This window comes from Cebus imitator, unplaced genomic scaffold (assembly GCF_001604975.1).
Source record: "Cebus imitator isolate Cc_AM_T3 unplaced genomic scaffold, Cebus_imitator-1.0 Scaffold42, whole genome shotgun sequence".
Taxonomy (NCBI): domain Eukaryota; kingdom Metazoa; phylum Chordata; class Mammalia; order Primates; family Cebidae; genus Cebus; species Cebus imitator.
Window position 1 is genome coordinate 14,980,241 of NW_016107357.1, and position 17,337 is coordinate 14,997,577.

Sequence of the window (17,337 nt, forward strand, 5' to 3'; positions counted from 1 at the left end):
ATATTTACTTCAAATAATCTTCCAATGTAACAGCATAGGACATTTACTAGACAGACCAAAAAAGACTAAAAACACAAAAGAGAAATATTCCAAGAATAAACTCATGCATTTTGGAAGGATAATTATCTGATCATTTAAGAGCTATTCCATGGTTAGATTAATGAAATCAGGAGATGAAAATGACTTTGTGTGAGACAAAGCTAGGAAATTTAAGAAATGTTAAATTTGAAGATGCAATTTTCCTAAATTAACACTAATGACTTTAATGAAGTGGAAGCATTAAGAATATAAAAAGAATCCTAATTAATGAATCTGTTAAGAGTGCTTCTCTAGGCCAGGCACGGTGGCTCACACCTGTATTCTCAGCACTTTGGGAGGACAAGATGGGCAGATCACAAGGTCAGGAGTTCGAGACCAGTCTGGCCAATATGATGAAACCCCGTCTCTATTAAAAATATCAAAAAATTAGCCAGGCGTGGTGGCACATGCCTGTAATCCCAGCTACTCAGAAGGCTGGGGCAGGAGAATGGTTTGAACCCAGGAGGTGAAGGTTGCAGTAAGCAGAGATCGTGCCACTGCACTCCAGCCTGGGTGACAGAGCAAGACTCCGTTTCAAAAAACAAAGGGTGCTTCTCTAATGTGGTCTTATATATTTCCTCAAAGAAGGGAACTTTGTAAAACTGATGTTGCAAAGTATCTGCTGAAAAGAAAACTAATAAAACTATCCTTTTAAACACAGTTTTTGTTTAAAATTGTTTTCCATAATCAGTACATACTAAACATAGTGCTTTAAAAACAAAAAAGATGAACACTTATTTCCACTGCACATATTTCTACTTCAGCGGCTCCAAAACCATATCTGCAGTATCTAGTTCACAAGGACCCAGTAATTTGTGTCTACTTTTTACTCTGGCAACTTACTAGCTTCCTTAAACATAAAATAATTTAAAATCTCAAGTCTCAGAACAAATAAAGTATTAATACAGGTTAGGAGACAGTGTCTTTACTTTTTTTCCACTTTCAACAAGTTTGGCATCAATAAATCATCACATATTTCATAAAGCCTAACTCTCAGTCTCAAAAAATAGTTAAAAGTTCTTTGAAAATATTTTGGTTTACGGCCGGGCGTGGTGGCTCAAGCCTGTAATCCCAGCACTTTGGGAGGCCGAGGCGGGTGGATCACGAGGTCAAGAGATCGAGACCATCCTGGTCAACATGGTGAAACCCCGTCTCTACTAAAAATACAAAACATTAGCTGGGCATGGTGGCACGTGCCTGTAATCCCAGCTACTCAGGAGGCTGAGGCAGGAGAATTGCCTGAACCCAGGAGGCGGAGGTTGCGGTGAGCCGAGATCGCGCCATTGCACTCCAGCCTGGGTAACAAGAGCGAAACTCCGTCCCAAAAAAAAAAAAAAAAAAAAAAGAAAATATTTTGGTTTTATCAATCCATAAAAATGATTGCAGACTTACCTTCCCAAGCAGATGACTTGACATACTCTTGAACGAGGTTCTTCACATAAGCATTTAAAGATGTCTTCTGAAGTCCAATGGAGCTACACAGTGGGTGTGGCTTAAAATAGCTTTCATTAACATGTAGCCAGTCACACAGCTGGAAAAGAAAACAGTTATTACTTTGTTTTAAAAATCTAACTGAACAAAGGGTTTCTAATTTCCTTAAGCCAATTTTCTTTCCTTCATGATAAACTGAATTTAAATAACTGAATACAAAGTAATAAACCATTTACTATGATAATTGAGTTCCAAAGACAGTAAAAACACAAAAACTATGTGTATATATATATGTATGTATATATATGTATGACATGTATATACATGTATGTGTGTTCTCTAATCTCCTTCAAAGAATGTATAAACTTCATTAATAGGCAAGAATTTCTAATGTACCTTATACAAAATGTACATTTTAATGAGGTATTCTAAAGATCTCTATAAAAAATAACATATTATGTAAAACAAATTACAGCCTTCAACTAAAACTTCTTCCAGCTTTACATGCTAAAACAAGAAGTTTTATCTTTGAGAGAATGTAGAATTTGAAATGTAAGTTATAATTAAAGTTCCTACCCTCCTCTCACAAGTTTATTTTCTATCATATGTGCATGTTAAAATACTGTATATTAATTTAAAAGAGAAACACTGCCCAAGGCCTTCTCCGTTACATCTCTCAGAAAATTTGCAAACGAAAGTCACACGATTTCACAACTCATCTTTGATTATGTGTAATGGTGAAATTTTTGTTTTAAAATCTAATTATGTTCTCAATTTCCTTTTTATAATATCTGTCTTAGCAAATTCAATAACTGAGTTTAAATATAAAGAAAATAATTATGATGAAGTGAGTCCTTCTAAAAAGTAAGCATTTTTGAAAAATTATTTTTTGTATCCATTAAGGTTATTCAAAGTTAACTATAAGGAGGCAAAGGAAGAATATATCATTTGACCAAAGACAAAACTCATGATGAATGACTGAATTAATGAATTGGTCAAGACCAACACTACAAGGTACAATGAATGAGCAGTTCAAAAATGCTAAAAGAAGTTGTTCTGTGCAGGACTTTATCAAGTCAGATGATCTTAAGATATTATCTGTCTAACAGTGAGGTCAGCCAGTATTTATCTTTTAACAGTATACACTTTTCTCTGTATTCCTCTAAAACTGGCCAGACTAAGTTTCCTAATTATTGCTATAAAATACGTGAGGCTTTTCCAATCTTTTATTTCCACAGGTATGATTCTGCTGCACCAAAATTATTTTTGACAACTAAGCTCTAATTCATATTTGATTTTTTCTATCAAATCTGTCACAAAATTCAGAATATTTCCCCTTCAAAGGGTTTTCATGTCAAGACTTATGGTTTAAAGTGACATCTAAATTGCAGTCTCTGGATAGGTGATTCCCCATTAAAATACAAGTCTCAAAAATCTCTTTGGACACATAAAGAGAATAAGGACAAGCCACAGACTGAGAGAAAATATTTGCAAAACACATATCTGATAAAGGACTGGTATCCAAAGTATTCAAGGAACTTTTAAAACCTCAACATGAGAAAATAAACAACCTAATTTTAAAATGTGCAAATGATCTGGACACCTTACCAAAGAAGACATACAGATGGTAAACAGCATACATAAAATGCTTAGTGTCATATATTTTCAGGAAATTGGGAATTGAAACAATAAGACACCACTATATAGCTACTGGAGTGGCTAAAATCCAGAACGCTGACAACCCTAAGAAGAGAATGTGGGGCAGTAAGACCTCTCATTCTTTGTGCAAAATAGTACAGTTCGAAAGACAGCTTGGCAATTTCTCATAAAACTCAGCATACTCTTAGCACTCTATCTGGCAATTGTGCTCCTTGGTATTTATCCGAATGAGGTGAAAAGTTATGTCCACACAAAAACCTGCACACAGATGTTTACAGTAGTTTTATTCCCAACTGCCAAAACTTGGAACCACCAAGATGTCCTTCAGCAGGGGAATGGATAAATAAACTGTGGTACATCCAGATAATGAAGTCTTAGCACTAAAAAAAAATGAGCTATCAAGCCATGAAAACACATGAAGGAAACTTAAGTGCATATTACTAAGTGCAAGCACCAATCTGAAAAGGCCATGATGTCCTATATGATTCCAACTATATGACATTCTGGAAGAGACAAAACTATGGAGAGAGTAAAAAGATCAGCTGCCAAGGTTTGGGGGAAAGGGGAGATGAACAGGCAGAGCACAGAGAATTCTGGGGGACAGTGAGGCTATTCTGTATGACACTGTAATGGCATTACACATCTGTCAACGCCCAGTGAACCCGAATGTAAACTATGACCTTTAGTTAATAATAATAAATATGGGGGTTATCAACTGTAACAAATGTAGCACACTAATACAAAATGTTAACAATAGGGAAAACTGTATGTAGGGATAGGAAGAGCACTATGGGAGTATGTGAGAACTCTGTGCTTTTTTTGCATGATTTTTAAAAATATTATTATTTTATTTTTAAAATATATTGAGACAGGGTCTCTCTATGTTACCGAGGCTGGTCTCAAACTCCTGAGCTCAAGCAATCTGCTTGCCTAGGCCTCCTAAAGTGCTGGGATTACAGGTATGAGCCACCATGCCTGGCCAGAACTCTCTGTACTTTCTATTTAATTTTTCTGAAAACCTAACACTTTCAAAAAATAAAGTCTATTAATTAAAAAATTATTTAGGATGAGCTACATGAAAACGGCATTTCTACAGGTTTAAAATGACTGAATATCAATGATTTTACATGCTTTAATGTAATATAATAACTAAATTAGGTAATAATGAGAACACTATGTAACAAAAGTTACAGGATACAGTCAAATCTACACTAAAATATATACACATATATGTAAGTGCCTTCAAACAAAAAAAGAATTGAAATCTGGATTCAGCTATAAATCACCAACTATACACTTTCTGAGGGTAGCCAACATGTTTCTCTCACTGAGCACTGTATTCCCAACACTCAGCACAGGGCGTGGCCTGTGGGAGATGTGCAATACACAGTTCTGAACAAATGACTCCAAGACATCAGGAGATAGGCAAAACAAATGAAAGGAGAGTAAAAGAAGAAAAGAGATGAAAACAGACACTGATGTATTACAGAACTGAAAATCGAGGGGAACAGATAAAGAAATCTACGAGCTGCCTCCTTACAAACAAACAATAAAACAGGCAAATGCCTCACTCCTTAAACCAGGGTGAAAAGCCATTAGTAACAGTAAATGTTTACATTTAATATGGGCTAAAGGTAGCCTAAAGCATTTTTACATGAATTTTCTCTTTCAAACCTCACAACTCATACCATACACCAAAATAAACTCCAGCTGGATTAAAGTCCACAATTTTAAACCTACGCCTATTAGCGGCAGTATTCGAATAGGCCTTATTTGAATAACTGAACAAACAAAACTGAACATCTGAACAAACAAAAATAAATAAATTTTTAAAACATTGTTAGTTTTTTTTTTTAGGTGTGGTATGGGCTTATTTTTTAAGCCCTTTAAACTCCTTATCATTTAGCAGTACATACTCAAATATGTATAGATGAAAAATAAGATTTGATAGGATTTGATTCTAAATAACTGGGAGAGGAAGGGAGAGTAGCATGCCCAGGTCAAAGAAGACCACCCATGAGCAGCAATGGTAGATGGTGGGTAATGGGCATGTGAGAATTCACCATACTCTTCTAAGAATATTTACATTTTTCATAACTAAAAAGCTACCAGGAAAAAAGTAAACAAAATCAAAAATCAAAATGAAACTGAAAAGATGCCGGAACTTACAAATTTTAAGAGAATGATAAATTAAAATTACACTGGAATGCCTTTCCCAACCACCAGATTGGCAAAAAATCCTGCTTCACAATAGGCACCATCATACTGTGAGATTTCTGCAACCCTATGGTAGGCCCCAAAGATACTGAGGTCCTAATCCCGAAACCTGTGACTGTTACCTTGTGCAGCAAAAGGAGCTCTGCAGATTAAGTGTTCTGAGATGGGGACATTATGCTGGATTATTTGAGGGGGCCCAAGGTAATCCTAAGTGTCCTTATAAAAGGAAGACAGAGACAGATTTGACATAGAAACAGAAGAGAAGAATACGATGTGAAGATGAAGCAGAGATCTTGAGATGCTAGGCTGCTGGCTTTGAAGATGGAGAAAGGCCATGAGCCATGAAATACAAGCAATGCAGCTCCAGAAGATGAGGAAATGGACTCGCCCCTACAAGGGAGCAGGGGCAGGCCAGAATCTTAATGGCAGCCCAGTGAAACGGATTCCAGTCTTCTGGCCTCCAGAACTGTAAGGGAATAAATGTATGTTATTTTAAGCCATGAAGCTGGTGGTAATTTATTACAGCAGCCATAGGAAACTATAGAGGGAAACTGGAAAATCCCCAGAAAAATTACACAGGAACCCAACCTCTGACCAGAGATCCCAATTCTTGGACTTCATTCCGCAGATGTTCCTGCAGAATATTTATTGTGGAACTGTCTGTAAAAGCCACAAGACTGGACAACTCAACAGTTCAGCAACAGGGAAGTTGAATAAACAATGGTACAACCACCAGATGGAATACTATGCAAGCATACAAAAAAAGAACAAAAAGGGTCTTTGCCTACTGACATAAAGAAATCCCTAAGAATACATATTTTAACTAAAACCTGCAAGGTAGTAAGCAGAATCGCTATCAAAAACACCTTTGTTTAGGAATGGGGTGGGGTAGGATAAGGATCAAGGCAGGATCGAAGAGCAAAACAGAAATAAAGACACTTCTGACCAATGGTTTTAATCTTCAAATCAAAGCTAATTTTTTTAAAAAAGAACTAAGAAAAATTATTTACAATAGGTATAACAACTTGTCAATACCCTTAATATAAAAAAGGTACTTACAAATCAAGGAAAAAAACAAAACACTAAAATCCCAAAACAAAATGGAAAAAGGACAAGACTAGACAATTCACAAAAGAAATACTACAAAGACATGAAAAAAAGTTTTAAAAAACCAGCGATCAGAGAAATGCAAACAGTCACCAAATGCTGTGTTATCTACCTAAGCGGCAAATAATTTAGCATGCTGATACATTTGGTATTGTATCACTGTAGATAAAGTGGATGTCCACTGTCATACTTTGAAACCTCTCTCAATCTATATCAAGAACTTCAAAAATATTGAAATAGAGCAAATTCAATTTTATGAATTGATCCTAAAGAAACAGGTATAAATAAAAACACATGGGAATAAGTTCCTCCTAATGTTATAATTTATTTATTATTATTTTCGAGACAGAGTCTCACTCTGTCATCCAAGCTGGAGTGCAGTGGCATAATCTCAGCTCATTGCAACCTCCACCTCCTGGAGTTCAAGCTGTTCTCCTGCCTCAGCCTCCCAAATAGGTGGGACTATAGGCACACACCACCACATCCAGATAATTTTTGTATTTTTGGTAGAGACGGGGTTTCACCATGCTGGCCAGACTGGTCGTGAACTCCTGGCGTCAAGTGATCCGCTGCCTCAGCCTCTCAAAGTGCTGAGATTACAGGCATGAGTCACTGCACCCAGCCCCATGTTATTTGTAAAAGCAAAAGCTTTGAAAAAGTCCAAGAAAAGGAACTGATTCAGTAAATTTTAAAAGATTTAATCAACTGAAGTTTTACTACCCCATCTCGAAAAATGACTTAGCAACATGCTAAATGCTCATGTATATGTGAATACAAAAAATGAAATTTAAAACAGTATAATCTACATTTAGAAAGTTCAAATGTATTATCATTTTAAATACACATATACTTATCCATAATGAGAAAGCAACTAAGAGAATACATATATTATATTCACAGGGAAAAAGAATTAAAAACTAAACCAAAAAATACACATTTAGTTTGTTGGTAGGCATTACAGGTGATTTTTATTTTCTTTATATGGTTCCATATTTTTCAAATTCCACATAATCAGATGCATTGTCATCAAGAAAATAAAACAAAATTGTGGCTGGGGCAGTGGCTCACGCCTGTAATCCTAGCACTTTGGGAGGCTGAGGCAGGTGGATCACCTGAGGTCAGGAATTAGAAACCAGCCTGACCAACATGGTGAAACCCTGTCTCTACTAAAAATACTAAAGAATTAACTGGGTATGGTGATGCGTGCCTGTAATCCCAGCTACTAGGGAGGCTGAGGCAGGAGAATCACTTGAACCTGGGAGGCGGAGGTTGCAGTCAGCCGAGATCACGCCATTGCACTTGAGTGAAACTCCGTTGAAAAAATATATATATATATATATTTTTTTTTTTGGGACGGAGTTTCGCTCTTGTTGCCCAGGCTGGAGTGCAATGGCGCGATCTCGGATCACCGCAACCTCCGCCTCCTGGGTTCAGGCAATTCTCCTGCCTCAGCCTCCTCAGTAGCTGGGATTACAGGCACGCGCCACTATGCCCAGCTAATTTTTTTGTAGTTTCAGTAGAGACGGGGTTTCACCGTGTTGACCAGGATGGTCTCGATCTCTTGACCTCGTGATCCACCCGCCTCAGCCTCCCAAAGTGCTGGGATTACAGGCTTGAGCCACCGCGCCCGGCCGAAAAAAAAAAATTTTTTTTAACAAAATTTCATTTTTTAAAGGCCCCAATTTGCCCCTTCTTCATTTCTTCTGCCATTAACTTACTTCCTGAGCCCTCATTATTTTATGCCTGAATTATACTCCAAGCTGATTTCTCTTATTTCTCTCTACGTATACACATAGAATTGCCTTCTAAAAGAAATAATCCCAAGTTTTGCTGATCACTTAGGTATTGGAGAAATGTTGAAAATATATACATGGTTCCTGTTTTTCAAAAAATGTATAACCTAGAGGGGACAAACATCAGAACTCAATCACGTACATAATGAAAAACACTAGAAGTCAGTTGTATGAACTACATCCCATGGTTTACAAAAAGAGGGAGGAGGCTGGCTCCAAAAAGTCCTAAGAAAAAGGGTGGCACAGTAAAAGACCTGGAGGCCAGGGATGCGACATCAACAAGACATCATCATAAGGGAAGAAGCTTCACATGAGGAGGGTCTGAGCTAGAGCCACAGTGGGGCATGGAGAAGGGGAAAGATGTTTATGAGACAGGAGGGTTTCATGATGAATTGGATGCAAAAATCAGGACAAATTGAGAATTACCAAAATGTGAGGACTGGACAACTGGGTGGAGGAAGGGGCCATTCGCTGACAGAAAACAGAGAAAGAGGAGTTTGTGTCACTTACTGTGTTTGAGTCTAACACTGTCATTACTCCTAGGGCATCTCATCCAGAGTTGAGATCTGCCCACTAGCAACATCTTTCTTCTAAATAGGTCTATCTCTACTGCAAACATTTTCCTCTCTCCCACCTCTCCATAAGCATCTTAGCAGCATTAGCTAAGTTCACTCAAAGCAAATATACAATATTTCAAAGTCTCTGTTGACAGATAACAAATAAGTCTTTATATTTTATATAAATGGCTAGTAAGAAGTTCATTAAGAAAACCACTTTTTACAGTTTTCAAAGACCTTATTAAATTATCTTCAATCTCACCTCTGTCCACAATGAAGTTCCTCGTCCTAAGGATTCCTCTTGTCTCAAAGACATGAGAAAAGTTGAGACATCAGAAAGTGACACTTTCTCCTGGGCAGGGCAGGAGAGATTTTAAAAATTATATTAAAATGTTTAATTGAATAAAACCAATATGGAAGCAACCAAGTATACTATTTAAAGTAGGTTATCATTAGCTAAATCAAAAGAAAGCTATATTTGAAAAAGAAAATGTTATTCAACTTTTAACATAAAGATACCATGTTAAATTAAAATTGAAGTTACTATCTTAAATGTGGTCACGATCTTAAAAACATAAAACATTCTATAAGAAGAAATTACTTTCAATCAAAATGTGAGGCTGGACTCGGTGACTCACACCTGTAATCCCAGCACTTTGGGAGGCCAAACTCCTGAGGTCAGGAGTTTGAGACCAGCCTGGCCAACATGGTGAAACTCTGTCTCTACTAAAAATACAAAAATTAGCCGGGTGTGGGGGTGCATGCCTGTAATCCCAGCTACTCAGGAGGCTGAGGCAGGAGAATCACTTGAACCTGGAAGGAGGAGGTTGCAGTGAGTTGAGATCACGCCACTGCATTCTAGCCTGGGAGACGAGAGTGAAACTGTCTCAAAAAAAAAAAAAAAAGTGATTCTTTTTGATGCCATAAAAATGACCCTCTGACTAAGAAAACCACCTGGATCTTCATTTCCTTAAGATTATGTACCTTGATATATTATGTACCTTGATATTATGTACCTTACTCTGTGTAGGTCAGGCAATGGCAAAAACCACTCACAGCCTGCTTTGTAAATAGTTTTGTTGGAACATAGTCAATGCCTGCTTACCTAGTTCAGAAGTTGCAACACAGATCATAAAGCCAGCTGCAAAGCTTAAAAAATGTCTGCTACCTGGCACTGCACACAAAGAGTTTTCTGACCCCTACAGGAAACAATACTTATTGATGCTTTGTAAAAAGCACAGAATAAGCATGGTATACATTCCTTGAATGTTGATACAGGGGAAGATGAGGGGAAAAGTATAGAGGGAACAGGGCATAAGCTCCAAGAGTCCTCTCCCAGTGGGCCACCCAGGACACGCTTAGCTCTCACAGCAACAAGCTGTGACAACACGGTGAAAACCTCCATGAAGCTCACTAGAGACTCATGGAGATTTTCACCAGGGAAGCTCACTAGAGACTCAGTGCCTCAGGCTTTTACTGGGATGTGGTCACTCAGGCACTCTTTGCCTCATACATACTGAAATTCCAGACTCCCAGAAGGAAAGCAGGTGTTCCACATAAACCACATTGAACAAACACTTTAGATACAATAAGCACTCTTAGCAGTTAGGTGAGTGTAAATGCTCCCAAAATCCAAGGTCCCAGTGCCAGCCAAGGGCCAACCTTACAAGCAGGCCTTTCTGATGGTAGTACCATAGGTCTGTTATGCTAACTCATTTCTGCATACCCACTCACTTAGAAAGACTTGTAAATGAAAGCAAAAGATAAACTTACCACATCCAGCAAATTCATAGCTGTCTGAAGAAGGTAGCATTGGGCTGCCCCTCTCAGGAGAATTTGATGTGTGATCATAGTGCAATGAATAACATCCCTGACAGCAAAACACAAAAAAATGCAGTTCCATATTCCCAAAGGCAATTCTGATCATTTGTGATTATCGAAAAGTTGATTTATAACATCTACAATTTCTAATGCAGAAAGTCAGCAGAATTTCAAAGCTATTATTTGCCACTATGGCCTCCACTAGAGCTCAATTTTAATATGAAACAATTCTCTTTTAAAAATAAGACTATAAATGAAGATGCTTTTAAAGAAGTTCGTATTTATCGAAATGCTTCTTTTTTTATCTCCCCAAATTCCTTTTTACTGACATTTTTAAAATACTTTCTAACAAATATTATTGTTTGACATTTTATCTTTAGTTTTCTACTTACGAATGTATTTTAAAAAAAACTTACTGGCCTATTTGAAGAGGTCAAAATTCAACAGCATATAGTTCAGCACACACTTAAACTAGTAATTTGTGAAACAAAATAAGTTCAACTATATGAATAAATTTTTTAAAGCTTTTTTCTTATGTAAAATTAAGAGCTCAAACACCCCAATGCCAATATTAACTATAACCATTTACTGTAGATTAAAGCAGATGAAAAATATACATATTGATGGAGAGTCATAGCAAATAACCACACAAATACATATACAGAGTAAATTACCTGAGAGCAAGAAGCCCATCTATACCCAGGGCCTTGTATCTTGGGACATTTGCCAAAGCCTTAGATAGAAACAAAATGGGAACAGCACACCAATGTCTACTCGTCATCTTCCGAATAAACTTCAATAAGAAGCTACCTGAAAGAAAACATTGTAAATTATCATTGTTGCCAATAAGCACAGGAAAAGAAGCTCAACACCATTAGGTATTAGACAAATACAAGTTAAAACTACAATGAGGCTCCACTTCCCAAACATGGCTATAATCTAAAGGACAGACAATAATCAGCGTTGGGGAGGATGCAGAGAACCCAGATCCCTCACACAATGCTGGTGGGAACGTAAAATGGTGCAGCCACTGTGGAAAACAGTGTGGCAGTTCCTCCAAAACTTAAACAGAATTACCCTATGATCTGGCAATTCTACTTCCAGGGATGTATCCACAAGAATTAAAAATGTGTTCATATAGAAACTTGTGTATGAATATTCATAACAGCATTACGGTAACAGTTCAAAGTAAAAAATCCAAATGTCTACCAACGAATGAATAAACAAAATGTGAAATATCTATACAGTGAAATATTCAACCACAAAAAGGAATGAAATGCTGATACATGCCACAACGTGGATAAACCTTGAAAACACTATGCTGACTAAAAGAAGCCAGACACAAAAAGCCACGTATTTTATGATTCCATTTCCATGAAATGTTGTGAATATGCAAATCTACAGAGACAAAGTGGATTAGTAGCTACCAGGAGCAAAGGGTAGAGGAGAATGAGAAGTGACTATTAACAGGCCTGGGGTTTCCTTCTGAGGGTGATAAAAATATTCTGGAATTACAGTGGTAATGGTTGTGCAACTTTGTGAATATACTAACCACCACTGAATCAAATGGTTTAAAATGGTGAATTATATCTCAATAAAGCTCTTGTAAAATAGTTAATTTTATTTCATTTTTATTTAGTAAGATTTCTACTCTACTGTAGAGATTTTGATACCCATGAAGCTACTTTTTTTTAAAGATAATTTTTTTTTTTTTTTTTGAGACAGAGTTTCACTCTTGTTGCCCAGGCTGGAGTACAGTGGTGCAATCTCAGCTCACTGCAACCTCTGCCTCCTGGGTTCAAGAGATTCTCCTGCCTCAGCCTCCCAAGTAGCTGGGATTACAGGCATGTGCCACCATGCCTGGCTAATTTTTGTATTTTTAGTAGAGACAAGGTTCTCCATGTTGGCTGGTTGGTCTCAAACTCCTGACCTCAGGTGATCTTCCTACCTCGGCCTCCCAAAGTGTCAGGATTACAGGGGTGATCCACTGCACCCAGCCGATAAAAGATAAATTTTTTATAATAGAAGCCATTCTTCTACTTGAGATGTTAAGGAAAAACAGGATAGGAAGTATTGATGGTTATTGGCCTCTAGTATCTACAAGCAGTAACATCTTTCTCACAGGCTGTTTCTTGACTACCTTGGATCTAATCCTGATTATTTACATTTCTATTTTCAGATACAAAGGGATAGTGCTTCATTCTGTCCTCTCTGCTAGTTAAGGACTCTCAGCTCATGCAGTTAGTGAAAATGCCTGTTTTCTCAAATAGTTGTAGAATGACTTTTAAGAAATCCTCAGAAGCTCCTTAAAGGAGGTCTATTTTTTATCTTTCGAAATACCTAGCACAAAAGATATTCAGAATACACAGAAGATACTCACTGGAAATTGGTGACTGAAAAATGACTACATAACTGTGAATGAACGTTTTAGTTACTTTCTCTTTTTGAACTCCTGGCCTCAATTGTTCTCCCTTCTATTTGCGCCAATTAAATTCAGTAAATCCCATCTTTTGCCTATAGCCTCACTCATGACACTAGGAAGATGACAATGGCCAAGCTTCCATTTTACATTGATTCAACACATTTACCAAGCATCTGGAATATGCCTGGCCCTGAACCTCAAACACCTGGCTCTCAAATTCTAGGAAGCCCTGGCTGACATCATTTCACTCGTGTGCTACTGACATGCGAGGCAGCAACGTGGCTGACAATTTCATCCCTATATGGTTGCAGCCCAGAAGCTTAACTAAGCTTCTGAAAACTACCAAACTAAAGAATGGCTCTAATAGTTCTCTTCCCCAGTAACTTATTTTTTTAAAGTATTCAAAACAATCAATTTTCTATAAAGTCATGATATACAGACCATATTGTCCCTTTTTTCTGATGTATGAATAGATATTGCCATTGGTCATCTTGTCACTTTTATTTGCAGACTAAATACAAAAGAAAAAATACATATTTCATACCTAGGCTCACTTTATAAATCACAAAGGTGGGAGTGAAACAAGGATTCACAAAGCAGAGTAGGTCCTGCTACTGCTGAACAAACAATCACACTGCTTTTGTCCTTTGCCTTCCAACCTACCTCATTAGAATGAAGAATACATCTCCAACCTGAAGATCCGGGATGGTTCTAGGACCAGGTCTTACACAAAATAAGTAATTTTTTTTTGAGACAGAGTCCTGCTCTACCGCCCAGGCTGGAGTGCAGTGGCACGATCTTGGCTCACTGCAACCACTGCCTCCTGGGTTCAAATGATTCTCCTGTCTTGGCCTCCCGAGTAGCTGGAACTACAGGTGTACACCACCATGCCCAGATAATTTTTATATTTTTAGTAGAGATGGGGTTTTGCCATGTTGGCCAGGCTGGTCTTGAACTCCTGACCTCAGGTGATCCACCTGCCCTGGCCTCCCAAAGTGCTGGGATTACAGGCGTGAGCCACTGCCTCTGGCTTATTTTTTCTATCTTTCTAAGTCAGTATCTATAAAGGGACAACTCGCCACAGTGGGTATTCTGTTTACAACTTTTTCCTAAAACCAGGTTCCCTCTTTCTTGTATATATTTTACTAATTCTTGAAATTGAATAGCGGACAATTACAAAAGATGGCTAAATTGCAACACACCTCCTAAAATGACCTCTACGCTACTCATGCCAATACTGATCAGATGTTATACACAATGACTAAAGTGTGTACTCAAAAAAGATATTGTGTAATTCTGAGAGAATATGCATGTCCTGGAAAAGGAAAGCTTTTGAAAATATTTATTATAATAGTTGATGGTGCTTATAACCATTCTTGCTAAAAACAAACAAACAAAAAAACTATAAGTTAATGAATTTGTTTTACTTTAAGCTACTAAGATATTATAATTTGTCATAGCAGCAACAGAAAATGAAAAGAGAAAGGAAAAACCTAAAGTACACCTGAAAAAAAAAAAAAAAAAAAAACCTATACTGAAACATACTCTTTATTTCCTCTGGAAGAAGAGAAATATAAGCCACTAAAAACTTCTGTAATTTCAATCCCAATGGAGAACAGCTTCCTATTGGCTGGCCTGAGGACCTACAAACAGAGAGGGAGGGGAAACAAATAGTTAACATTTATTTATAAGCGATTACACTGAAACTAGCCTACATGGACCATGGCCCAAAAGTCCTTCAACAGTAAAACAATCAGACAACCTTATTTTTCTGAACCTGCATTTTACTTTTCAGCAAAATTTGGAAAATCTTTCTGATTATAGAAACATCACGACCTTGTAGAAAAATGGACGTGAGTTAATAACCTACTACTATACTAAGGATTTCCTTTTTGTGATACTTGCTAAATAATATCATAAAAAATAAGAGCCTGAAATGACAATTTAAAATTACATTTAATTGTTCTCAACATATAATCCAATGACTCTAAATCTTTAGGCCTAAAATAAAAGAAGTAACATTCATAGCAAAGACATATGTTAGTAATAAGTTACTTTTGCAAGAGCATTTAATTGTTAATATCTACTAAAGTTACATTTTTTCTGCTATATGCTTCTTCCAGGAACATTATCTGCTAATTGAACAAATTAAAGTGCAAGAAAACTGAAGACATTTCATGATAAATGTGTTTGTTGACTCTTAGAAAACACCAAGATCTTTTCATTGGTTTTACTGCTCTCCAGCTGTCTAATTGCTTCAGAAAATGATTCGATAGTAATGAGTTATTTGAAAACCAAAAATAATTGGCAAATCAAATGTTGCTATGCTCTTCAATATTATTAAATTGAACTAAATATTAATACAACTTGGCACAGACTAATTAAAAATGTTTCAAGAAATTGGCTGAGGGGGATGTATTTCTGTTTAGAGACATACCAAACAGCAAGACTCACAACTATAAATTTAGTTAATAGTAGAAAGACAACATAATTTCAAGAGCAGGGGAAATTTTTGAAGATGGAATTCAAGAGTCATAAATGCTGCTCAAAAAAATGAGGCTAAGGTACAGTCCTGACAAACTTCTCACTGTCAACCTTTTCAAAACATAACTGTGGCCTGTAAGTAGAGACAGGATGAGTAACAGCAGCCACTGTCAGATATGGAAAGGTCAGAATAAACCCTGCAGTACTGAACTGAAATTGGATGTCCTGGGGTGAATTCATGGTTGCTAATAGGGATGGATGGATGGGTGGATGGGTGGATGGATGGATGGATGGATGGACGGACAGACAGGCATTGAAACAGATACAGATGGGTAAGTCTGGTCAGCAGACAGAGCTAAGAAAGATACACACACAGGGAGAGGCAATGATCAAGTAAATGCAGTGAAACACTAACATTTGGGAAATATGGATGAAAGAGAAGAGAGAATTCTTTGTATTATTCTCAAGACTTGCCTATAAGCTAAAATGAAGTCAAAAGAAAAAGGAAAATAAGTTTAAAGTGTTGGTTAGCTGAAGTCATTGCAACTTCCAAGAGTGCAGAAAGCAGGAATAGGGAGAAGAAAGTGAGGTGTAAAAGACATGGTTTCTAACAGCCCAAGAATGGAGGAGCTCAAGGCAGCAAAAAGGAAGCAAAAAAAAAAAAAAAAAAAAAAAGGAAAGGAGAAACACTTGATGCAAATCAGAATGTAAAAATAACAAATACAGAAAGGACCACATGATGAAAAAAACTTGACTGTCTATTCAGCAACATACTGTATATATGAAATGCATCAAACAATCTGGTCATGTCTCCTGACATGAAATTCATGTATCAAATACAACATAACAATGTCTCTTTACCTGCTATACAGAGAGCTCTCCGAAAGTGCATCCATTAGTGGTCCAATAATAAACTAAAAAAAAAAAAGACACATAATTGATACTAAGTTGTAAATGCAATTTTGAAATCAGCTTCCTTGACGGCACTTCCTATGCAGGCTTACAGAACACCTGCTAAAAGCAAAGCTGATCTCTTATGCTGCAGGCTAAATTTAGTGATGGTCCTGGAGGGGAAGCTTAATTCTACCAGAAAAACAAAGTAACTACAGAATTTTCCCACCTGATTAAAACTTATGCCATAATAAGGAGAGAGTTAATGTGTTGGGTCAAGAAGGAAGAAAGGAAGCCAAAGAAGTAACATATGCTAGAAAATAAAGGTAATGATAAGAAAACCAAAAAGATACTCTAGAGAAAACGTAAGACCCTATGCCTAGAGGATAAATAAATTATACTCAAAAATTAATATTAGATACTGGTCAGAAAAGCAAGCTTACATGAAGTAAGCTTACAGAAAGAACAGAATGCAGAAACATGATGCATATCAATATATCACAGCATAATTAAACAATTAGAAAAAACGGACTTAGGCTGGGCACAGTGGCAAACACCTATACTCCCAGCACTCTGGGAAGCCAAGGCAGGCGGATCCCTTGAGGGCAGGAGTTTGAGACCAGCCTAGACAACATGGCAAAACTCTGTCTCTACTAAAATTACAAAAATGAGCCAGGCATGATGGCACACACCTGTAGTCCCAGCTACCTGAGACGCTGAGGCATGAGAATTCCTTAAATCTGGGAGGCGGAGGTTGCAGTGAGCCGAGATCATGCCACTGCACTTCTGCACTCCAGCCTGGGCAACAGAGTGAGACTCTGTCTTAGAAAAAAATAAAAATCATATCACTATCTGAGAAATAAATACAATCATTCTT

At 37.1% G+C, this 17,337-nt stretch overlaps 1 protein-coding gene across 6 annotated transcripts in view; it reads right to left on the reverse strand.

Annotated features, from left to right (window-relative positions):
* The window catches only part of TARBP1 (TAR (HIV-1) RNA binding protein 1), a 74,873-nt gene that overhangs the window by 49,062 nt on the left and 8,474 nt on the right, over positions 1-17,337 (reverse strand). For all 6 annotated transcript variants that reach the window (XR_001824533.2, XR_005199810.1, XM_037737794.1 and 3 more), the window contains exons 5-10: positions 16,431-16,483; positions 14,631-14,728; positions 11,338-11,473; positions 10,616-10,712; positions 9,105-9,194; positions 1,471-1,609 (exon numbers count right to left, since the gene is read on the reverse strand). Coding sequence is in view for 4 of the 6 variants with exons in the window: in XM_037737794.1 (XP_037593722.1) it covers positions 1,471-1,609; positions 9,105-9,194; positions 10,616-10,712; positions 11,338-11,473; positions 14,631-14,728; positions 16,431-16,483 (613 nt within the window). In the remaining 2 variants the exon portion in view is untranslated. The remainder of the gene's footprint in view (positions 1-1,470; positions 1,610-9,104; positions 9,195-10,615; positions 10,713-11,337; positions 11,474-14,630; positions 14,729-16,430; positions 16,484-17,337) is intronic.